Genomic DNA, 24,502 nt, shown 5'->3' with positions numbered 1-24,502 from the left:
CGGAAGGGACGTCACGGCCAATTATACGGCAGACGGCATCATCATTAGCTGGCGGTTACAATGGACACTTTGCCCCATGTGCTCATGGGAGCTGTAGTTCCTGTATTATGTTGTGATTGTTTTTTTCTTTAAATTGCTGTTATAATAAAGAGAAGAAAGGACTGCATAATCCTCGCCTCCGTCCTGACATAGAATCTGAGACCAAAGAAGACATGTCACACATAAAGCAATACCGACATTTGGAAGCTAAGTATTTGATCGTTTTGAAGTTTTCTCCCTGATGCCGAGCAGCTCCAGAAAAAGTTCTCTTCCACACGAACTGAAGTACAAAGAAGGGTGCCACCGCACAGCTACACCACTGCTCGAGTTGCAGTGAATCCACGAGAGATATTTTTTCTTCATTTATTTGCATATATATGTAGATCGAACTCGACCCATTAAATGAGCAACAGTTACGTTACACAAGGACACGTTCATTTCTTGGTAGGCATGGGGAGATTAAATGATTTGCCGAGAATCACAGGAAGCTACGCCGAGGCTCGAACCTGGTTCCCCCGCTCCAAAGTCGGCTGCTCTTACCGTAAGACCACAGCCTCTCAACGCTGCGAGCAAACGTAGTGGGCGGGGCCGATAGTTAGCCCAGCCTCCCATTCTGACGTTTAGATAGAGGAGTAAATATGGCGGCCCCCAGGGCGCCCTTGGTTGCATTTCTTTGCGTTGCTCAACATCGGATTTTCTGCCACTATAGCAGGAAAAAAATCTCTACAGGCATAGTCTGCGGCACCTGGTTCCCGAAATATCAGTGCAGGGACAAGGCAACCTCCATTAGAGGTCAGTGGGAGATGAGAGCAGCTATATTGTGTTAATCTGCATGTGTGCCGGTGTTTGTTGGGAACTGGAAGCTGCTGCTTTTTTTTTCTCTGTAGGTCCCGCTATGTACTTCTGCACTGAACTCCTGGGAAACAACCTTTTTGGGTTCTGGGTGTTGTCAGCAAAGTGCTACCCGGTATATACTTAATAGAAGCCGGAAGGAATCCGGAAGTTGATTGTATATCGAAACGCTAGTCAATACATCCACTGCAACGTCATAGGGAACACTACATTTGGAACCATATGGCCTTGCATATATAATTCAGGGAGGTTTGTGATAAAATAATAGTGCCGTTTCCAGAGTGCTCACAGCCCACTGTACCTTTGTTTAGCTACGTGTCTTAAATATATGGGTATGGCAGGTACAGGCATGCCAATAGAACCGATTCCGGCGGGAGACTCCCGATTTTTTAAAGCAAAGAATGCCTTTATTTTAGGTTTCTCCCACCAGAAATTGCAACTTATTCAATAGAAGAATATCATTCTCCCAATTATTTTTTTCAAATCTCCTACATTGCTTTTCTAAAATGTTGGCATGAATGCAACTAGAGGCCAAGTGATTGAACAGAGCTATTAATTGTGCAACACACCCCATGGGATAAATGGCCTGGCTGATGGATCTAGTTTTATCACATGTTTTTCATGCGTGCTGGAGTGAAAATCTAATTTAAATAAAACTGTTTAACATCTCTGTCTCACACCAAAACAGGATAGACCCCGCTCCAGTTACTCGTTTGAGTTTCCTCTCACTTCTCTGTGACTGAACTTTGCCGTCATTTATGAGATCAGGAGCTATACATCACAAAATTAACAATCACAATACTACTTCAAAGTTCAGCTAATAAATTCTCATTTATTTTATTTATTTATTTTAAGGTTTTATGGAGCGTGAACCAGACCCGTGAGGGTATCGGAGCGCTTTACATGATTGAGAGGGTGGTAGGAGGTTTAGTATGTTTTTCATTTTATTTAATGACTCCAAAAGTCATCAATCAAATTACAGAATTGATAGTAAAAATATAGGTTTGAACAAGTCCTCAAGTAAGCAATACAGCGCTTTACATAAAGGAAATAAATCCTATTAGCAGGATCCTATTAAGATTTCAATTTCGAGAGTCAGGAGAGAGAGTGAAACTCAAAGTCAATTTCAATATCGGCTGAACTTCCCATACAAAAGCAAAAATAATCATGCAGCAGTAGCAACTGCAGTCAGCAAACAGGTCAGGTAGGGTTGCAAATCAGCATAAAGCCGTTAGCATTCAGCCTCAATGCAGGCAAGTGGTAACGCAATGACACAAGCATAAACCATCCCGGTAGTGGGAGCAAATGGATAAAAGTGTGCGGCTAACATACTCTGGGAACACACATTAATATAAACAGCTGAAAGCAATGTTGCAAATCGTTCTGTATCTTCTCCTTTCTTCCAACCAGTGGGCTGTTGAATCATCTTGAGAACCGCCTTGTCCGGTTCTTTCTCACGTTCCTTCTTACTGAGCTTACAAAGGATTACCTTGAAATATGAAACAAATCTTAAAACTAGAATTACATATGTAGCCTTTTGATTGTTAGACCTCCTTTCCCATGGATATGAGCACATTCTTACTTTCTAATGAAATAATTTGTGGGTTAGGGTAAACAATAGAGTTATGTAAAATGAAACATTGCAGCAATTAATATTTTTAGCACCACATTTCTTCATTATAAATCGGAAAAGAAATAGGTAAAACTGTTAACATTTCCTATTCATCCATTGTTTTTAATGACTGAAATAATATAAAGTTATTCTATTAAACAATAGTTTTTCTAGCAAAACATTTTAAAACTTTATTATTAATCAAAAATTCTCTAATGCAGTGTGGTGTGATGCTTTAAAAAACAAAATATGACAGGGTAAGGTCAACTATCAAGCATTTTGTGCATGTCTCAGCACATTCAGTTTTGCTGCAAAAATAATGAAGCTTGCTTTAACATTTTGATGCCTTGTACTATTAGTTCCAACTGGGTACTATGAATTTGCACATTTTAATGTTGCGTCAGTACAACATTTTGCACGTTAGCACAGCATACGCCGCTTTAACTATATTAATTTAACATTTTAATAAAAAGCTGTTTCACAATTCTACTATTTTCTGCGACAATATTCTATGTAATTGGTGCAAAAAGCATAGATAGCACCAGGGCACAAGTCGGGGGTACATGCGTTTAGACTGCGTCCACCCCCTATTTTCAAAGGATAGACATTGTCTCCCCTGTCAAGAAGTTCGGCCCCACAGAAATATGCTGAACTTGTCCCAGTAGTGTATTTTTTTAGACACCGGGACACGTTCAACAGCGCCTGCACGTTGTCTGCCTTCCATTCCCAGAATTAACTTGCAAGCAAGGAGGGGGCTTTATTTACCTCCAGGTGGGCCAAAGTACAAGATGTGTTACGTAAAACAGTGAGGGTTACAAGGTATAGGAGTCTCATGTCCTCCATAGCTCACTGTGCTGTATTAGAAGGATTACAATATTTGCACTGCAAGTAACCAAAGGGTCTCTGTGTTAAAAGCAGTAACCCACTTACCTATCTACATAAAAAACAAGCATTTGCAATGCAATAGGTCTCACATTAGGAAAGTTTGAGCTATTGGTATTGTAAATGAAAATGTTGTTTATTTATGTGTTGGTTTTGAAAGTAGCGAAATTAATAGCTTTGTCATTTACAATGCCAATAGTTTTAACTTTCTCAAATGTGACACCTATAGCATTAGTAATGCAATATGTGTTGTATTTACGTGACTTAGATGTATTGATATTACAAATAACAATGGATTTAAAAAAAAAAAATTAATACTTAAATAAAAGTTATTGCAATTTATAATGGCTATATATATATATATATACATATATATATATATATATATATATATATATATATATATATATATAATGTGTGTTTGCATGTATGTACTCATATTGGCTTATAACATGTATGTATATATGTGTGTATGATATCATGTATGTCTGCTAGAGAGCAGCGGAGCACCAAACAGTACACGTGGTCCCAAGTCATTGCTCCAGTTTGTTGACAAGGCGCTTCTTCTGCTTAAAAGGCGCTGATGGGGAGGGTGGTGGGACGGGACTGGTGCAGCACCGGGGATGCTGTGCAGCACCAGGGATGGCATGCAGCGCCGGGGATGGCGTGCAGCGCCGGGAAGGCTGTGCAGCGCTGGGGATGGCATGTAGCGCCGGGAGGCTGTGCAGCGCCGGAAATGTTCTCAGTGGGTGCTCTGCCCAAGTGTGCACCGCTGGGGACGGTACACAGCGCTGTTAGCGGAGCAGGTATGTCCCTTCAGCTTCCAGAGGGCAGCTCTGGGTACAGCGCCGAGGCTGGTGTGCTGGAGTGCGATGGCTGCGACGGGGCTCATGTAGACGTTGAAGAGGGTGGGGCTGAGTGATGATCCTTGTGGTACGCCGCAGATGACTTCAGTGGCCTCGGATCTGAACGGGGGGAGGCGGACTCTCTGGGTTCTTCCGGCGAGGAACGAGATGATCCACTCCAGTGCCTTCTCTTGGATTCCGATGTTGCTGAGGCGCTGCGCTAGGGTGCGGTGGCAGACAGTATCGAGGTCCAGGAGGATGAGGGCCGCTGTTTCCCCGTTGTCGAGCAGGGATCTGATGTCGTCAGTGGCTGCGATGAGGGCGGTCTCTGTGCTGTGGTTGGCTCGGAAACCGGACTGCGAGTGGTCGAGGGATCTGTTAGTCTCGAGGAAGGCGGCACGCTGTTTGTTGACGGTCTTCTCGATGACTTTGGCAGGAAAAGGGAGGAGCGAGATGGGGCGGTAGTTCTTGAGGTCGGTGGGGTCCGCTGTTTGTTTCTTCAGAAGGGCGCTGAGCTCGGCGTGCTTCCAGCTCTCCTGGAAGGTGGCGGTGTTGAAGGAGGTGTTGATGATGTCCCGGAGTTGGGGTGCGATGATGGAGTCTGCCTTGTTGAAGACGTGGTGGGGGCAGGGGTCCGTTGGTGATCCGGATTGGATGGTGTTCATCGTGCGGGTGGTGTCTTCGGTGCTGACCGGGGTCCAGGCGCGGAGGGTGGTGGTGGGGGGCGTTGGTTCGGAGGTTTGGTGCGTGGTCTGTGCGCCGAAGCTGTTGTGTATGTCGGCGATCTTGCTGTGAAAGAACGAGGCGAGTGAGTCGCAGAGGTCTTGCGAGGGAGTGATGTCGTTGTTTCCGGCGCTGGGGTTGGAGAGCTCTTTGACGATGCTGAAGAGTTCCTTGCTGTTGTGGGCGTTGTTGTCCCGTCGTTCTTTGAATGCTGTCTTCTTGGTGGTGCGGACCAGCTGGTGGTGTTTGCGGGTGGCGTGCTTGAGGGCAGTCATGTTGCCTGTGGTCTGGTCGTTGCGCCAGGCTTTCTCGAGGGTGCAGCAGTTCTTCTTGGAGTTCTTAAGTTCGTCGGTGAACCAAGAGACTTTCTTGCTGCCGGGTATGCTGGGAGGGGTCTTCAGTGGTGCGAGGTTGTCTGCGCAGTTGGTGATCGACTGTGTGAGGTTGCTGGCTGCTTCGTTGGGGTCCGTTGTGCTGGCGGGAGGGTTCTGGCTGAGGGAGGTGGTGAGCTGGTCGGCGGTGATCTTGTTCCAGCTCCTCCACGGAACCTGTTGTGGGTGGTGGTGGGTCGTGGTTCTTCTGAAGCTGAAGTGGACGCAGCTGTGGTCAGTCCAATGAAGTCCGGTGGAGTGGCTGAAGGAGATGTATTTGCTGGAGGAGAAGACTGGGTCAAGTGTGTGGCCGGCGTAGTGGGTGGGGTGTTCACCAGTTGCTTGAGTCCGAGGTTGGCGAGGTTGTCCAGCAGGGTGGTGGTGTTGCTGTCCTTGTTGTTCTCCAGGTGGAAGTTGAGGTCCCCTAGGAGGATGTAGTCAGCCGAGGGGAGAGCGTGCGGGCTGATGAAGTCTGCGATGTCTTCGCTGAATTGTGTGCGTGGTCCCGGGAGTCTGTAGATGAGGGTGCCTCTGAGTGTGGTCTTGGGGTCGGTGTGTATCTGGAAGTGGAGGTGTTCGGTGGCGGTGAGGGTGTCGTTGGAGTTGGTCGTGATGCGGATGGTGTTCTTGTGTACGATGGCAATGCCTCCTCCAGTCTGGTTGACGCGATCCCTCCGGGTGATCTTGTATCCGTCCGTGATGGCGATGGCGATGTCGGGCGCTGAGCAGGCGTTCATCCAGGTTTCCGTGAGGAAGGCGACGTCTGGTGAGGTTGTGTCGAGCAGGTTCCAGAGTTCCACGGCGTTTCTGTGGACGGAGCGGGTGTTGAGCAGGATGCACTTGAGGTGGTTGCTGCTGGTGCTCGGCTTGGCGGGTGCTGGTCCGGGGCGATGCAGGTGAATTTGCACTCTTGGCAGGTGCAGGGTCCGTGGGTGCGTTTCGGGGTGGCCAGGTAGCAGGCGGGGTTCCGGCCGGTGTTGAGTGCGCGGAGGATGGCGGCGTCGTAGGTTCGTCGGGTACGTTGTCATCGTCGGCGCACAATCGGCGCGCCCGCTGCGCGAGCACGCGGGCTCCATATGAGGCGAAGTAGGAGGGAGGAGCAGCTGGGAGGCCGGAGGCGGGAGCGGGGCGGCCAATGGGGTTGCAGCGGGGAAAGGGGGCGGGGCTGCAAGGGATCGGCGGCGGGAAGCGGGTGGGGGCTCACCAGGGGTACCGAACTAGCGGGCGCAGTCCAGGGATCTAATGTACAGAAGGAGAGTCACAAATATCACAAAAGGGCTACAATACAAGAGAACAAGACGAGAGTAATAAGAATCACAAAAGGGCACCAGCAGGAAACCACGAAGGGCAGCAGCGGGGAAAGAGCGAGCAGCAGCGAGGGACACCAAGGCAGGGGTGAGACGCGCTATAGCAGGTGAGCCGTGCGTCGTGGGGGGTGTCCTGGGTCAGGTCACACTCGCCTACGCCGCCCGGGCTCCATATGAGGCGATGTGGGAGGGAGGAGCAGCTGGGAGGCGGGAGCGGGGCGGCCAATGGGGTTGCAGCGGGGAAAGAGGGCGGGGCTGCGAGGGATCAGCGGCGGGAAGCGGGTGGGGGCACACCAGCGGTACCGAACTAGCGGGCGCAGTCCAGGGATCTAATGTACAGAAGGAGAGTCACAAATATCACAAAAATTTATGAACATTATAGTGTTCATCCATTGCATTCCAAAGAAGTAATGGGGAATGCTATTGACTTGTTTCAAATGAAAGAAGCAAAAGGAAGTCCCATTAGTGTATGGGAAGAAAGTTTGGAAGCTCGTTGTTTTCCACAGTTATTTCCAACAGGTCAAGGTGGACGATATGACGACCGACCTCTTCAAATTCCTGCATCTGAATACCGGACTTCAAGATTATATGCAGAAGATCCAAGGTTTCGTCAATGCATTCCATATTTGTTCCATCTACTGTTTGACAGTGACTTGTCTGGACTTTCTTATGCAGTGAACCATATACTGAAAAGTGGAGTACATCTACAAAATGTTTCGGCAAGGGACTTTATGCATAAAGTGAAACTGCAAGACAGTGTTTTGGAATCTCAGCTAATTAATCTCATGGCATGTCAGCGTGGTACTAACGAGTATTGGTACCGTCGTAATGGGGAATTGAAATGTATGCTAAGAAACTTAGGAACTCCTACATGGTTCCTCACTCTTAGCTGTGCTGAGTATGCTTGGGAAGACTTACTTCAATTGCTACGAGAGGCAAATAAAAACATTGAAAATATTGAATACAAGACACCTGGAGAACTGTGCTCTTTGGATCCAGTTAATGTATGCAGGTATTTCAATCATAGGTTTGAAGCTATGATGTCTTTTATCACAAACAAAAAAAATCCTCCGCTTGGAGAGGTTTTGGATTTCTTTTGGAGAAAGGAGTATCAAGCAAGAGGTGCTCCTCACATACATATGCTGCTATGGATTAAAGATGCACCAAAATTTGGAACAGATTCAGATGAGAAAGTGATGAGTTTCATTGAGCAGTATTCTACATGTGCTGTTCCGAAAAGTACAGAAGAAAACAATTTAAGACATCAAGTTTTACGCTTTCAAACCCATCGCTGTGGAAAATACTGTAGTCGAAAATACAAATCCAAGGACAAGTCCTACACAAAATGTTGTTTTGCATTTCCACGTCCAGGAATATCGAAAGGAAGAGTGAACAATTTATGTCTTCTCTACAACATACTGTGACTAGAAAATCACCGAAAAATACATACAACCTAAGAAGAAATGAGGAGTCCAAATACATAAATGACTACAATCCAGTCATTTTGTCCATGTGGAATGCTAACATGGATATTCAATATGTTGCTGACAACTCTATTGCTGTGGCTCGATATGTGACGTCTTACATCACAAAATCAGAAAAGACGGAACTGAAGGAAATGTGGGAGGAAATTTCACATGAAAAGAGTCTAAGCAAGAAATTATACAGTTACAGTCTGAAGATGTTGTCGCATCGAGAAATTGGAGCATATGAATGTTCTGATCGGTTATCATCAGCAAGTCTATATGCCAAATATAGAACCATCATTTGGGTGAGTCTAGGTCTTGCTGCAACACGAAACCGAGTTTTGAAATCTGTACAAGAAATAGAGTATTTGGCGGAGAAAGAACCAGACAGTACAGATATTTTGAAGACAAACATGTTGGATACATACTATCCAAATAGAAGTAGTCATCTTGAGAACATTTGTCTGTATGAAGTTCTGCAAACCTATACTTTTAAGAGGAAGGTCACAGAAGATATCAATAAAGGTGTATATGCTGTACTTGGATGTGAAGGCTGTCTGGCGAAACAAAGAAAAGGCCATTTGATTAATCATCGAAAATTGAGTTGCAAATCTCCAGACAAAAGAGAATTTTATTACTTAGCTCTTTTGCAACTCTTTAAGCCTTGGCGTACAGAAGAGGAACTACTTGGAGATTTTCTTACTTATGAAGATTCGTTCAATGCAACCAAGGATACCATAGAATGACCTGTTTTTTCAAATTATCTGCAAATGTTGAACGAGGAAATACAGCAAGAAGCTACAATTGCAGCAGAGATTGCTAGAGACAGTTCTCAAGACAGTCAAGAGTTCTGCTTCATTGAGTCAGGATCCACTAGGAGGACCAATTATACAAATGAAGCTGCCACTGCCATGGATGAAGTTGAAAAAGCCATGGAACAAGCTCAGGAGGATGTAGTTAACTTAGAAGATTTGGAAAAAGAACTAAACGTTGAGCAGAGACAAATATATAACGAAGTCACAGAACAGATTGAGCATGGTTTATCTCATGAGAAAAAAGAGTGCTCATGTACGTCATTTATACCTGTCCATTTGTACCTGTCCGACTGTACGTGAGTGGAGAAGCAGGAACAGGAAAAAGTTTTCTGATTAAAGCAATTGCAACTTATCTGCAGAAAAGAACGGAGTCATCGCTGTCTTGTGTTGTTACCGTCCCAACTGGGTTGGCAGCACATAACATTAAAGGGATAACTTTACATCGCTTGTTGATGCTGCCAGTAGAGCATGATAATAAATTACAATACCACAAGCTATCTGGAGAAGATTGTTGTGAAGTTTTCCCGAGTCTTGAAGAAAATGAAACTTCTTATCATTGATGAGGTAAGCATGGTATCAAATGTAATGCTTGCTTTTGTGCATTTAAGAATGCAAGAAATTCTTAAAACAGAGTATGGTGTGCTATTTGGAGGCAAACACATCATTGTTTTGGGAGATCTACTGCAGCTAACTTCAGTGAAAGGACAACCAGTGTTTAAAATGCTTACACATGAAGATACAAGGAAGTGCCTAGGAAGCATTGGAAATGTTAAAATATGGTTACATTTCAAATATGCAGAACTGCTACAAAATATGCGACAGGCAAAGGATGAAGATTATAAAAAGATTCTACAAGATGTAAGAATTGGAAAAGTAAGTGAGCATGGTAAAGCAGCTTTACATGCACGATTAATTTCAAATTTGTTTCCAAACGAAAACATTCTCCCAGAGAATATTTTTAAGAAAATTCCTGGACACAAATCTGTCATATGCTTGATGCCAACTCTGCAAGAATGTTCAGTCTTCAACAACAAAATGTTAAATGTGGAAAATCAAGAGATTGTGAAACTGGAAGCTATTGATAAAATAGAACATGAAGGAGCAACTATTATTTTGTCTGAAAAGTTGAAATCAAAATTGGATTCTTTAGAGAAGACAATATCTAAAACTGCTGGTTTGGAAAAGACTCTGTATGCATCTTTAAATTGTCGTATAATTTTACGACGTAATTTACATGTGGAAAGAGGTTTAGTAAATGGAGCAATGGGTCATGTTGTTGATTTTGTGAATTACCGAAATTGAGATGGAATTGAATTTATAAAAATTAAATTTGATGGTATTGAAGAAGTAAAAAAAAAAAGAAGTACAACAAATCAGTTGTTGTTCTGCCCGATTTTTGCTTGTGAAATATTTATATGTCCGCAGAAAACAGTTTCCTGTTTCTTTGGCATATGCGGTGACTATTCATAAATCTCAAGGTTTAAGTGTAGATAGTGCTTTAGTGAATATTGGAAGTTCCGTGTTCAAGGAGGGTATGGCATATGTTGCTTTATCTCGAGTCAGAACTTTATCTGGATTGTACTTGATTGATTTTGATGAGACAAAGATTAATGCAGATCTAAATTGTGTAAAAGAATATAATAGGTTAAGAAGAGAGTATGCTCCAAATTTACCTCAATATCCTCTATTTGAAAAGCGTGTGGTAGGCCGAAAAAGAAGAAATGAGAAAAATTGTAGTGAAGTTGTAGCAAAACGAAAAAAAGTAGATGAACCAGTAATTGTAAGCAGAAATGAAAAGGATTCAGTTAAAGATGTTGTTGGATTTCAGTTTGAAAACAGTTCTGGTGTCAACTGCTATGCTAATGTAGTGGTTAATGTTGGTTTTTTTCTCCAAACTGTACAGGAACAGATTGCTGAAAATCGGGATCAAAGATTTTGTTGTTTGTTGAATTCTGTGTTTGAGAAATGTAGCAGTGATAGAACAAAAATACAAAGTGTTTCTGAAATTCGAAATGTTTTAGACATATGTTCTGGTCTAAATCAATTTTCACCGAATATTCAGCAAGATTGTCAGGAATTTCTAATGTATATGCTTGTTGTATTGCAAGATGAAGGTGTAGATGTAGAAAATCTTTTCGTCCTTTCTTATAAATGGCAGCATGACTGCGACAATTGTTCCTTTTCAAGTAGTACTACAATAGACACTGAAAGATTTATTTATTTGACTTTACCAGACTGCAAATCAGTGTCTTTTAATAATCTAGTTAGAGGAGCAGATCAAAACATGGTCTGTACTCAATGTAAATCAGCAATGCTATCAACATTATTTATACAAAGATATGGACAGTATGTAATTTTAATGTTCCAACGATGTAGACCTGATGGAACTAAATTGACAACTTTAATTAAACATTTTGTGGCTTCTCAATTATCAATTTCAGGAAGAACCTTTGCAACTGCAGCAATTATTTACCATGATGGTCCTTCAACAACATCAGGACATTACACAGCTTATTTAAAATGTCAAAAAGGTTGGAGTTATTGTAATGATACTGAATTGAGTTTCAAACAACGTTTGCCTTTTGACTTACAAAATTCTTACCTAGTGTTCTTACAACTGAAATTTTAGGGAAGGTAATTGGCCTATGAAGATTGGAGCAGTTAATAAAATTTAGTTTGTTGTCAAAATTACTTTCCGAGTGAGAGTGATGAAGATAATAAAAAACATGTAGTTTCATAGAGGTAGTATAAGTGTTTCACGTAGTGTGTGATGTGAGTATTGTAGGAAATATTAATCAAAAGTAAGCGAGGAGTTGGGAATAAAACTATTGTTTCATAATGTAAAAGATGTTGGAGCTTTTCTTTCAGAAACTCGGGTAAGTGGGAGATTAAGAATAATCTTGAGTAATTTCCAAAGAAAAGGACTTTCCATATACTATTTGGCCTCGTGGAAAAGTACATGGACCTTTCCCTCTCTCCCATCCACCACTTTCCAGCTCTCAGTCACTCTACTTCACTCCCCCTCCCCTTCTTTCCTTTCTTTGCTCCCTGAATAATTCCCGTTCTCTCACTAACCTTACTCCACTTCACTCACTCCTTCTTTCACTCCCTCTGTCCTCTCACATCCTCACTCCCCTTCCCTCACTCCCTCTCTCTTAGCCTCACTCTCTCGGTCCCCTCACTCTCTCACTCCTCTTCCATCACGCTCACTCCCTATAACTCACCCACACTCCCTCACTTACCTTTCTTTGCTCCCTTACTCAGTCCTTTTCTCTCACTCTTTCCTTCACTACCTCTATGTCCTCACTACCTCTATGTCCTCTTGTCTTACAATCACTCGCCTTTATCCACCCTCTATCATTCCTCTTTCCTCAACCTCACTGCCCTTCTTTCAGTCTACTTCGCCCCCGTTCCCTTACTTTACTTCCCTCAGTTATTTTCATTCCTCATGTTTACTGCCCTTTCCCTAACTTCCCTCCCACACTCAACTTCTTTCAGTATCCCTTCTTCACTTCCCTTCCCCTCTCTTTCTTTCCTTTGCTCCCTGATTCATTCTTCTTCCTTTACTCACCTTACTCAAATTCTCTCACTCCTTAAGTCACTCCCTCTGTCCTCTCACTTCCTCAGTCCCCTTCCCTCAGTCCCTCTCTTTTAGCCTTACTTTCTCCGTCCCTTCAGTCTCTCACTTCTCTTTTGTCTCGCTCACTCCCTATAACTCACCCACACTCTCTCACTTACCTTTCTTTGCTCTCTCACTTAGTCCCTTTCTGTCTCTCTTTCTTTTACTACCTCTATGTCCTCACTCCTTCACTCCCCTTGTCTCATGCTCACTTGCCTTTATCCTTCCGCTATCTTCCCTCTTTCCTCAACCTCACTGCTCTTCACGCACCCTCCCTCACCCTTGTTCCCTTACTACGGTTCCCTCAGTTATCCTCATTCATCATCCTTAACTCCCCTTCCTCTTTCTCTCCTCAAGCACTCACCTTTTCCTAGTCCCTTTGCTTCACTTCTCTTCCCCTTCTTTCCTTCCTTAGCTCCCTCAGTCATTCCCCTTCCCTCACTCACCTACCTCCCCTTTACTCACTCTTTTTCTCACTCCCGCTATTCTTTCATATTCTCACTTGTCTTCCCTCACTCCCTCTCTGTTACCCTCACTCCCATTGTCCCCTCACTGTTTTACGACCCTACATTCACCCTCACTCACCTTCCATCCCTCAATGTCATGAATCCACCATCAATCACTCCTGTTTCCCTGTCACTCACTCTCCTTTCTTTACTCCCCTTTCTTTCTTTAGTTTTCCTAATGCACATTCCTTTAGTATCTTACTCACTTTCACTTCATTTCTTTCTCCTTCTCTTGTTCTCTGTCACTGAATGTACCCATGACATTATCCTCTTAGTAATTTGCTCTCCCTCTATTTCTTTTTCACTCTCTCTAACCTTCACCATTCCTTTGTTTTCCTTTCTGAGTCCTTCACTCCTACTTTATCTCTATCTACCCTTTTATGACTTTTAATCTCCTGCTTTCTCTCTTGTATTGTGAAATATATATTATAAATATAACTTACTTTTTTTTCTCTTCCACAGATATTAAATTTACTGAAAATATGTAATTAAGTTTACATTACTTATAAGGTAAGTTTGACGTACAAAATTTAGTTTCTCAACACTCTTTTCCTTAACCTCACTACTCTTCTCTCACCCACCCACACCCCCGTTCCCTTACTGCGCTTCCCTCACTTATTCTCAATCCCCATGTTTACTCCCCTTTTCCTCAGTCCCCTCCCACACTCACCTTCTTTCAGACCTTCTCCTTCATTTCTCTTACTTTCTCTTCCTTTCCTTCGCTCCTTCACTCTTTTCCCTTCCCTTACTCTCCTTACTCCACTTCACTAACTCCTTCTCTTACTCACTTTGTCCTCTTACTTCTACACTCCCCTTCCCTCATTCTCTCTCTGTTAGCCTCATTCTCTCCGTCCTCTTAGTCTCTCACTCCTCTTCTGTCACGCTCACTCCCTATAACTCAGACACACTCCCTCACTCACTTTCTTTCAGATCTCCTGTTTTACTTCCCTTCCTCTCTCTGCCCTTCCTTCGCTCCTTCACTCTTTTCCCTTCCCTTACTCTCCTTATTCCACTTCACTAACTCCTTATCTTACTCCCTCTGTCCTCTTACTTCTACACTTCCCTTCCCTCATTCTCTCTCTGTTAGCCTCATTCTCTCCGTCCTCTTAGTCTCTCACTGCTCTTCTGTCATGCTCACTCCCTATAACTCAGCCACACTCACTTTCTTTCAGCTCTCCTGTTTTATTTCCCTTCCTGTCTCTTTCCTTCCTTCGCTGCTTCACTCTTTTCCCTTCTGTTACTCTCCTTACTCCACTTCACTAACTCCTTCTCTTACACCCTTTGTCCTCTTACTTCTACACTTCCCTTCCCTCATTCTCTCTCTGTTAGCCTCATTCTCTCCGTCCTCTTAGTCTCTCACTCCTCTTCTGTCACGCTCACTCCCTATAACTCAGCCACACTCCCACACTCACTTTCTTTCAGCTCTCCTGTTTTACTTCCCTTCCTGTCTCTTCCCTTCCTTCGGTCCTTTACTCTTTTCCCTTCTGTTACTCTCCTTACGGCACTTCAGTAACTCCTTCTCTTAATCCCTCTGTCCTCTTACTTACTCACTCCCCTCCCCTCCCCTCACTCTCTCTCTGTTATCTCCATTCTCTCCGTCCTCTTAGTCTCTCACTCCTCTTCTGTTACGCTCACTCCCTATAACTCAGCCACACTCCCTCACTTATCTTTCTTTGCTCGCTCACACAGTCCTCTTCTCTCACTCTTTCCTTCACTTCCTCTGTCTCCTCCCTCCCTCACTCCCCTTGTCTCACGCTCACTTGCCTTTATCCACTATCTATCACCACTCTTTCCTCAACCTCACTGGTCTTCTCTTACCCTTCCTCACCCCCGTTCCCTTACTCCGCTTTCCTCACTTATCCTCATTCCCCTTGTTCACTCCCCTTCCCCTCACTCACCTCCCACACTCACCATCTTTCAATCCCCCTACTTCACTTCCCTTCCCCTCTCGTCCCTTTCTTTGCTCCCTCACTCATTTTCCTTTCCTCTCTCACTGCACTCCACTACACTCACTCCTTTTGAATTTGTAAAGAATACAGCCCTTTTTGGAGAATTGGAGGTAGTTCTAAAAAGAACATCTTTTTTCTTCTTTTTTAGGTTTTATTTTTTTTAAAACTTTTTCCGAACGTTTTTAAATTTTTTTGGTATTTTTTTCTGAACAAAAAAAAAATAGGGAATGCCAAACTGCTCAACAGGAGCAAAAAAAGGGGGAAAATTAGGGCTGGGGAGGGCAGCGATGATCTTCTCTTTTGCGTACAATTAGCAGGATACTCTGCTCTCCGTAACAAAGCAGTTCGTCACACTGCTTACACTTAATTGCAATGTCTGTAAAAACAGGTTGAATATTTGGAATTAATTCAACTGGTCTTCCTCTCACGGATGTTATTGGTCCTCCGGTGGAAGTTGAGGTGCCATCTCTCGGGGGATTACGTGCCAGGTCCCTGACACTCTCCCGGGCATAGTTCTGGGGGTGCCTCCTTTGAACATGCCGAATCATCGTGGAGTTTCCAAAACTATATTTTCTTCTGGGGTCACCCCGTGAAAGAGCAGTATGGCAAATTTTGCGCTCCACCTTTGGAGCATTTACCTTTTTCTCTCCTGGTGGAATGGTAAAAAATTTCCAAATGAAGTGCTCCTTCACTTTTGGCTGAGGAGGGTCCTCTTGAAGAAACTTATCAGAGTTCTCACTGCTGCTTGGTGGTCTTGCAGCCATTCTTTCTAAAGAATTGAAGAGCAGAAGGGAATAGGTCTTGCTGTCTCCAAAGTGAAAGAGGTAGTGAAGGAAATGGGTGGGGTTTTCATTAGTTGTAAAATAAACTGTTAACAACCAATGAAAAGTGTTATTTTAAGGTCACATGACTCGACGCGCTTTCGCTGCGCGCACCGGAGCGCTTCCGGGGGCGCTTACGCGGCATGAACCTAGGCGCTTCCGGGGGCGCTTACGCGGCGCGCCTGAATGACGTTTTGCTAGCTTTTCGGAAATGCGTTTAAAGTTAAAATACGGGTATTTAAAATCAAAAATACTACTTTTATAAGTATACCACTGAATGTCTTGCATTATTTTTTACTTTAAATACATACTATTTTTTTCCGCACGCGGGAATAGCGCTCTCGCTGCGCTCTCGGGTGAGCTTACCGGTGCGCGCACCCTGAACGCTCTGAGACAAAATGATAAAAAAAAAAAAAACACATGAAAAATACATTGAAAAATTAATTTTAGAAAAAAAACAAATAAATAAATAATAGTTATAAAAAACAGCTGCTAAAAAAAACTAATAATCCACTTTAAAAATCGTAGGTTACAAACTCGATATATCAAGGAATTTGCTTTTAAAAAACCTTTGAAATTCACTGAAAAAACCATAGGTTTCACAATCGTTATAGTTAGGAATTAGCATTTAAAAAAACCTTTGAAATACACTAAAAAAAATAGGTTTCACAATCGTTATAGTTAGGAATTAGCATTTAAAAAACCTTTGAAATTCAATGAAAAAATCATAGGTTTCACACCAGTTATAGTTAGCTGAACATTTTACTCCTACAAAACCATTGAAATTCCCACGTTATAGTTAGTTGGACTCACTATAACTCGCGCGCCCGCAATCCACTGCTGATGATGTCACATATTACATCATTCATGACTGCAGATCTTCCCATTCATCCTTTCATTCACCCACTGTTATGTAGCATTTCACCTTAACATTGACTTCCATTCATTCTTTCATCAGCCTTTCACCATTCTGTTTGTGAATCCATCCATCCCCCCATCCATATCCAAATCTACCCATCCATCCCCAAGCATATCCATCACCCATCTCAGCCATTTGTCCATCCTTTTGCTCACCCATTCTTCCGCTCATCCATCAATTTACCCTTTCACTCTTCCATTCTTCCGATTATCCATCAATTTACCCTTTCACTCATCCATCCTTTTACTTACTGATCCATCCACCCCGCAACCCATCTATCTTTTCACCCTTTTCTTCATCAACACATCCATCGTCCATTCACCATCCCTGTCACTCATCAATCCTTTCACTCATTCATCCATCTAGCAAGCCACACTTACACTCATACGCTCACTCATCTATCCACGCTTTCACCCACACATCCATTCTTTCACTCACCCTTACACGTTAAATATGGGCCTTTGTCTGCCGAGCTGCAGACAGAAGATGCTCATCAAGAGCTCCACCCCTGCTGTAGCTGCTAAAGCGAGTGGTTCATGACACCCTTGGGGCTAAACCTATCCTTCCAGCTCCAAATCTATCATTCAAACTCCTCCATCCCTCCTTCCTTCCGCTCATCCATCCATCCACCCTTTCGCTCATCCATCCACTTTCACCACCTCCATCCACCCTTTCACTCATATCCTTCCACCCTTTCACTCATCCCTCCATCCACCGTTTCACTTAACTATTCACCCATCTATCCATCCATCCTTCCATCCATCAATCTATCCATTCTTCCACCCATCTATCCATCCTTCCACCCAGCCATCCTTCCACCCAGCCTTCCTTCCACCTAGTCATCCATCCATCCGCCCACTCCATCAGCCATTCATGCACTTTCTCTCATTCATCAATCCACCCTTTTATTCAACCATCCATCCTTTCACTCATCCATCCTCTTTCACCCATCCATTCTTTCATTCATCCTTTCACTCATCCATCCATCAATTCATTCACCCTTGCACTCATCTATCCATTCTTTCACTTATCCATCCTTACATCCATCCTTCCACTCATTCATCCATGTATATATCCATCCACCCTTTCATGTAAATTATAAGCCTTTGTCTGGACCTGCAGAAAGAAGAGGCCCATTAGGGAACTCCACAGCTTCTGTAGCTGCTACAGCAGCTTGTTCAGATGCTCCTGGTGCACGCACAAAGTGAGACGAGAGGCCCAGTGCAAGGAGAGAAATGACGGTGCGCCTTAGGATTGCATGAATTCCTCATTGGGGAAACTAATTAACTTTAATGTAAGCCCTGGAAGAGGTAAGATATGAGAGGCCACGGGGAGCGGGTCAGGGCAGTCAGAGGGAGGAGCAGAGAGGGGTGAGGTTAGCAAGTATAGGCACCGGGTGAAACATAAGTTGTACAGGCAAAGCAAAGCGCAAAGGAGGGTTGTGCAGGGGCTGCATGAGAAGGGAAAGCATGGGGTTTACTGTAGGCCTCCGGAGTCGAGGGTGAGGAGGGATCTTTGGGCCGATTTGAGGCTCAAGGGTGAAGCACAGAATAAAAGGCAGGGGGTCACTAGGTTAAGGCAGAGCAGAAGCTGAGAGGCCCTTAAGGCAGCCTCTTACATTCCATTGATGGGAGTGTTCTGGAGCTGTGTCTTGTGCTCAAAGAAAATGAAAGGGCCAGAGGAGGGCCTGGAAGCCACACAAGAGCCTCGGGGAGAAAGCAAAAAGACTCTTAGCTGACAGTGCTGTGAATGTTTTATTTAGAGCTGCAACTTTGAGCTCAGCTCCATCATGTTGTTCTGCTCTGGGGAAATTAAAGTGTAGGCCCCAGCTTTTGCATTGACCCTTTCCCTGCCAATAAACTGCTCAGAGCTCCTTATTAACCGACTGTGAGCAAAAGGGTTGAACAGCTGTGTATCGGATTACAATAAGACTGTCTACTTGTCCTTTGGACAAGTTAGAAATTAAAACCACTTGCCCTTGTAAGAAATCTAGATGTCTCGGGCGTCGGGAGATAGGAATTCCCCACCCCTGAATGTTTTTCGGAAGTTAAATTGGTTGATTCCTCCCCAACTGAGTGACGTTGAGGGCTTTTAATATCCTACTTGACCTTCTTTTGGATTGTGATTATAACAAATCTTCCATTTGATTGCAAGACGTAGCAGCATTAATGTGTGTCAAAAATAAAATATAGTCCATCCATGAATACTTTTTAATCCTTTTGTGAAAAAGTCTACCTTTCTGCTCTTAGAAGTGCATGTATTCACAACTTCACTATTTTGTTATCTCTCATTAACTCCTTTTTAGTGTGATGCTTTGTATAAGTATAGAGAAATCACATGGAGATTAATGTGTGGTTTCTGTTAAGTAGATTGTTTAGGTATAACATCCCAAGTTGTATGGTGAATAGCTGCTATTTCATTTTTTATGAATCCACCTTTTTTAAAAGACACTAAAACCACCATAATGCCGTTTTTTAGGTCTCGGCTAGCGTAGGCTGCACACATGCGCAGTCTCGCTGGCGAGATTTAATGACATAGAGGGATTTTCACTAGCGAGGTTAAGCCCCAGCCCTCTTCTCTATTGGCTGGCCTCCTAAACAGTGGCCAGCCATTGGAGAAGAGGTCCTAGTGACGTTCTAATTTCTATCTAAGCCCCGTCCTTTTCAGATTGGGGGGCGTGTTTTTGACTGTTGTTTCTTACATTCTTTGATGTTTTTAGGTCTCCGCCTACGACAGTTAAAAACACGCCCCCCAGTCTGAAAAGGACAGGGCTTACAGACAAAAGGTATGGTGAGCGCTTGTTGTAAAGCTTCAGTAATTGATTTCCCAAGTTTGTATTTTTGAGTGAGAGCGGGTGCCCACCCCGCGTCTCACCGCCGCGGTCCAAGCCGCGAGAGAGCTTTCCCCCGGGACGCTGCCTAGCGCGACGCGGAAGACCAACGCCGGTCCCTGCTGGTGGGCGGGACTGCGGCGTCACTATTTTTCCCACAGAGTGTGGCCATGGTCCTCCGGGGCTCTCGGTGCTAGGAGGGAGCCCCGCGCGTCGATCCTGATTACAGGCGGGGGCTCTCGTAAGGAGGAGAGAGCCGCGCTGACCCACCACCCGACTTTGGAAGCTGGACCGGAGTCCTGCCCCGAGCCGGTGAGTGGAGGTTTGAGGGGGCAGGGGTGGTACCAGTCGAGACCCTGTCCCGAGCGGTCCCGCCAGAGCGCGGACTGCTCCACCATGGTGCAGTCGGTGCGCAGAGGGGCACGTGACCCATCCCCGGTTGGGGGCTGCCGTCCTTGTTCTGCCGTCCTTTGTTTTTTTTTTAAACCGGGGATGGAGGGGAGGGGGTTGATGTATTGACACCTCCCCACCCTCTGATAGCTCTGCAGGTCTGGCCAGGTGTTTGTTTGCCGGCCAGGTGTGTGGCTCACATTACCGCTGCAGTGACTTGTCTCCGGAGGGCAGGCTGGGAGCTTCTTACACACCAAGCCTTCTTGGGAGGAGGGGTGGGGTGGAGGCTAAAACCGACTGCCACATGTCCCTACCTATGCAGCACCAAGTCATCCCCCCCCCAACCTTCCATCCCGTCCCGGCTTCCGTCTCCCAAGTCCTACTGTCCACCCCCACTACCTTGTTTCCCCTGTCTCAATCCTACTGCCTAAGTATTTTCTTCCCCCAAACTTACTGCCCACCCACCACTCCTTCCCCCTTAATACCTTCCCCCATACTTTCTGCTCCATTCCACTCTCCAGTACTGAGCCATGCTGTCTGTTAATGGTGCATGCACAGTGTGTGCACTGTCTGTCTGTCAGTGGAGAGCGGCGCATGCACAGTCTGTGCACTGTCTTGTTTCCTTCTCCATCGCTTTAACCCTTCAACTGTGCTTAACCTCAGAATATGTTTTACCCCTCTGATTCGAGTCTCGGCGCCGGCTCAAAATCCTGTGATTCTGGGCAAATCACTTAATCTCCCCGTGCCGCAAAAAATTAATCTGACTTTGTGTAATGTAACTGCCGCTACTTAAAAATGCAAAAGAAGTGCTTTACTCCCTTCATTTGTACTTAACCCCTTTGATTTCCATTTACCTAACCCCTCCCCGGGGTGCTTCATTCTCGGGATGTGTACCGGATCTTACTTTGGGGTGTACTCCAGGCACCTTTTCCCAATTTGATAAACTGCGTGTGCTATTTAGGGAGTATAGGGCCTCTTGCCGGGCGGGGGCTTTCCTTTATGCCGTGGTAATCTCACCATGGTTGGTGCGCTCAGTCTTGTGAATGGGGTGCGTCGCCCGCCCCTCCCGCTGGGCTTCAAGTAATTTCTAAAGCCAGAGGCACTATTCCCTGGGGAGGGCAGTCACACTGAGGAACTTCCTTCCAGTACACCTCACCTGCCCCCCCCCCCTTCTGCCTTCAGTACCCAGTAAACTACTCGCTTTGGCTCGTGAGGACTCCCTGTCCACTCCATGATTTGTATGGCCCCTCTCCCCCACTACAGCCTGTTTTCTCAGACGTCCTCCCATTTGACGTACTTGTTTTTTCCAGGCACCCCCCGTGGTGGTCCCTGCTCTGGGGGGTTGGAAATCAGCCCCTTGCGAGTCAGACCCAGTGCATGTTGAATGTGTGTGTTTTCCTCGGGAGGGGTAGGGGGCAGCGTGATCTCTGCGGAGATAGGGAGGGCGCCTTGGCTGCTGGTAACTCCGCTCTCACTTTGGCCTTTCCTAACCCCCTCCGCCGCGCTCTCCCTCCCGAGTGTCACTTTGGTTTGTGAAAGGCCCCTAGTGCGCGTCCATTCACACTTACAACCCCGCTACCCCGACCTTGGTGTCTGGGACAGCTCTGGGCACAGGATGGGCTTCACTGAGCTGTGGAGAGAGCGCTGCCGCTGAGCTGCAGGTCTGGGTAATCGGGGGCAGGGAGAAGCAAGGCAGGGCACGTGGAGCGAGGTCGGAAACAGGACAGAGGTAAAGGGCAGGCGGCGAGGGTGGTGAGGGCAAACGGATTGGAAAGTGGTTAAAGATAGCGGACAGGCGTCAGAGAGGGGCAGAAACAGGAAGAGACAGAAGTGTAGAGGTACAGGACAGGTAGTGAGAAGGAGGGGCAGAGAGGCGCAGGAGCAGGGTCGGCGAGTTATAAAGTAGGGACGATGATTTAGCAGAGTTAAGAGGTAGACCTACAGGGCTGGGTTAGAGGCTGGCGGGACCGCGGGCGGTGCCACCTGGAACAATAAAATCAGTATACAAAGAATCGTTCCTCGAACTGTGTTTGCTAAGACGTTTTGGAGCTTTGGGCAAGCAATATTTTGGGCCCCTGTTAACAATAACGTTGAACTGTTTATTTTATTTTATTTATTTATTTGGGCATTTGTAAAGCGCCTGGTTACGCCACTGGCGTGTCCCCGCGCTGTGATAAGTGAAATGGCTGCCCCCCCCCCTCCCACAGAAGGCTACCTGCTGAAAAGGTATGTTTTAAGTTTTTTCCTGAACAGAACTTCAGATCGTTCTAGTCGCAGTTCCAAAGGGAGGGCATTCCAGCACCTGGGAGCGAGGTATCTAAAAGATCTGCCTCCCATACGCGCCTTCGATACTCTGGGGACCTTTAGCAGCCCAGTCTGCGAGGACCGTAGACTGCGTGTGGGCTCATAGTGGGTTACCAGACTCTTGAGCGGAGCAGGCGCTTTACCGCTCAAAATGCGATGGCATGTAGTGAGGGCCTTGAACTCCACTCTCCTCTCAATGGGAAGCCAGTGGAGGGCCCGCAAAGCTGGTTTGGAGGATGACCTCCTAGGGAGTTTACACATTTTCATTTGATTCAAGTCCTGGTGATACAAAAGCACGTGAATAATATGCGAAATGTTCAGAAACAGGGGTGTGCACAGAGACGTAAAGTTCTGTCTAGCGCATGGGCGGATTTTGCGGATCCACGATTCACGAATTTGCGGATTCACGGATCGTGGATCCGCAAAATCCGCGGATTTTGCGGATCGGCGGATTTGGGGGCGGGGCTTCCTCGAGTGTGTGGGCGGGGCCAAACGGACGGGGCTTCCATGCGAGCGCACATGCCTCTTGTGTGTATACAAAAGGTCAGAGACCGATCAGAGCAGCAGATTAAGAGACAGAAGCCCCTGGTCACAGGAACAGCAGGGGGATTGCGCACGTGAAAGCCAAAGATGCAAATGCCTCTGGCCAGCATCACAGCGGATTTCCCATGGTATATTTGGGAACAAGGCACACCTGCCCAGCCTCCACAACGCTCACGATTATTTTTGGGCTAATGAATGAGTCACTGAATTTAAGCTTCAACTAGGGCACATATTTATTCAAGAAGACACACCATGTAAATAATTTACGATGGTGCCGGCAAGCTGCCAGCGCCATCCTGCAAAAGTTACTTAATTAGCTTCAACAGGAAGCTCCAACTGATAAAATAAAGCAGGCGCTCGAGCCCCTGCTTTATCTTATCTGTTAGAGCTTCCTGTCGAAGCTAATTAAGTAACCATTTGAGGATGGCGCTGGCAGCTTGCCGGCGCCATCGTAAATTATGTTAGGCTTGAACTTTTGACCGCAAAATCCGCTCCGATCGCGGATTGCGGATTCTCGGTAAATTCGCGAGAGTTCGCGGATCGCGGATTTACCGAAAATCCGCAAAATCCGCGATCGGAGCGGATTTTGCGCTCATGCTTACTTGCCACTTAAAAAGCACAGATACAAAAAAAACATTGGAAATGCAATAGGTCTCGCCTTTGATTAAGTTAAAGCCATTTACTTTGCTAATGGTATTGTATAGCAAAGCAAATGGATTTAACTTAATCAAAGGCGAGACCTACTGCCTTTTTAATGTTTGGTTTATTTTTGCATTGCGCTTTCAGTGAAAGCGGGATGCAAATTTAAACAAGGGGCTGAATGAAAACAGATGGTGAGCGCTTATTGTTCACACCAGCCCTCCCAGCCTCTTCCGTCTCCCCCCCCACCCCCCACCCCACTCCTAAGGTCTTAGTCCGTCCTGGGTTCAAGCTCTTCATGAAGATTAACTATTTCAGCAACAAGTCGGACTTTGCTTCATTCGAAGCCGCTTCCTCTAACTCCAGAAATCTAATGCAGTAAGTACATAACAGATTTCACAAGATCGACTGGAAAGGCTGGAAGCAGCAGACATGTTTAAGTGAAAATGAATGACCATCATGCTTGTCTTTACATGTATCAGCGTAGAATTCTTGAACTGCTGTTGTTGTGGCCCAGTTTCAGTATTCCGCGATTTAGCCAAATTCCCTTCTGTGGAGCCTTGCATCCCATCCTTCAGTTACTTTTGAAGCTTTAATCCATGTTTCTTGATGAATGCATAAGGTTCTCAGAGGCCTCATAAGGATCCAGGTCTTTACAGAAAGTGCTAACCCTGGAGCCCGCGTAAATACGCGACCTATTGCATTGCAAATGCAATAGGTATCGCATTTGCGAGAGATTAAGCTATTGGCATTGTAAATGACAATGCCATTTATATATCTGTTTTCAAAACCAACACATAAATAAAATGTTTGTCATTTACAATGCCAATAGCTCTAACTTTTGCAAAGGCGAGACCGTTGCATTGTTAATGCTTGTTGTGAGGGCAGCTGATACTAGACACCAATGTGAAGCTAGTAAAATGATAGTGTGGCTAGATTGATAGTAGGCATTTAGCTAAAGTGATAAAAGAATATTTCAGTGGACCAGAAGGATAACCAACGACAACTGTAGATAATAGGAGACAAGAAAACTCAAAAAATTAAACTTATAAGCGAACAGATGAATATTG

At 45.2% G+C, this 24,502-nt stretch overlaps 1 protein-coding gene across 1 annotated transcript in view; it reads left to right on the top strand.

The window, feature by feature from the left end:
• Positions 1-647: 647 nt before the first annotated feature.
• Positions 648-24,502, top strand: part of AFG1L (AFG1 like ATPase) — a 562,248-nt gene continuing 538,393 nt past the window's right edge. Inside the window, exon 1 of the mRNA XM_078648410.1 lies at positions 648-831. Within this exon, the coding sequence (XP_078504536.1) occupies positions 678-831 (154 nt within the window). The 5' untranslated portion in view covers positions 648-677. The remainder of the gene's footprint in view (positions 832-24,502) is intronic.

Source organism: Lissotriton helveticus, chromosome 6, assembly GCF_964261635.1.
Source record: "Lissotriton helveticus chromosome 6, aLisHel1.1, whole genome shotgun sequence".
Lineage (NCBI taxonomy): Eukaryota > Metazoa > Chordata > Amphibia > Caudata > Salamandridae > Lissotriton > Lissotriton helveticus.
Note: the sequence above shows the minus strand (reverse complement) of the source record. Positions and strands in the feature narration are given on the sequence as shown.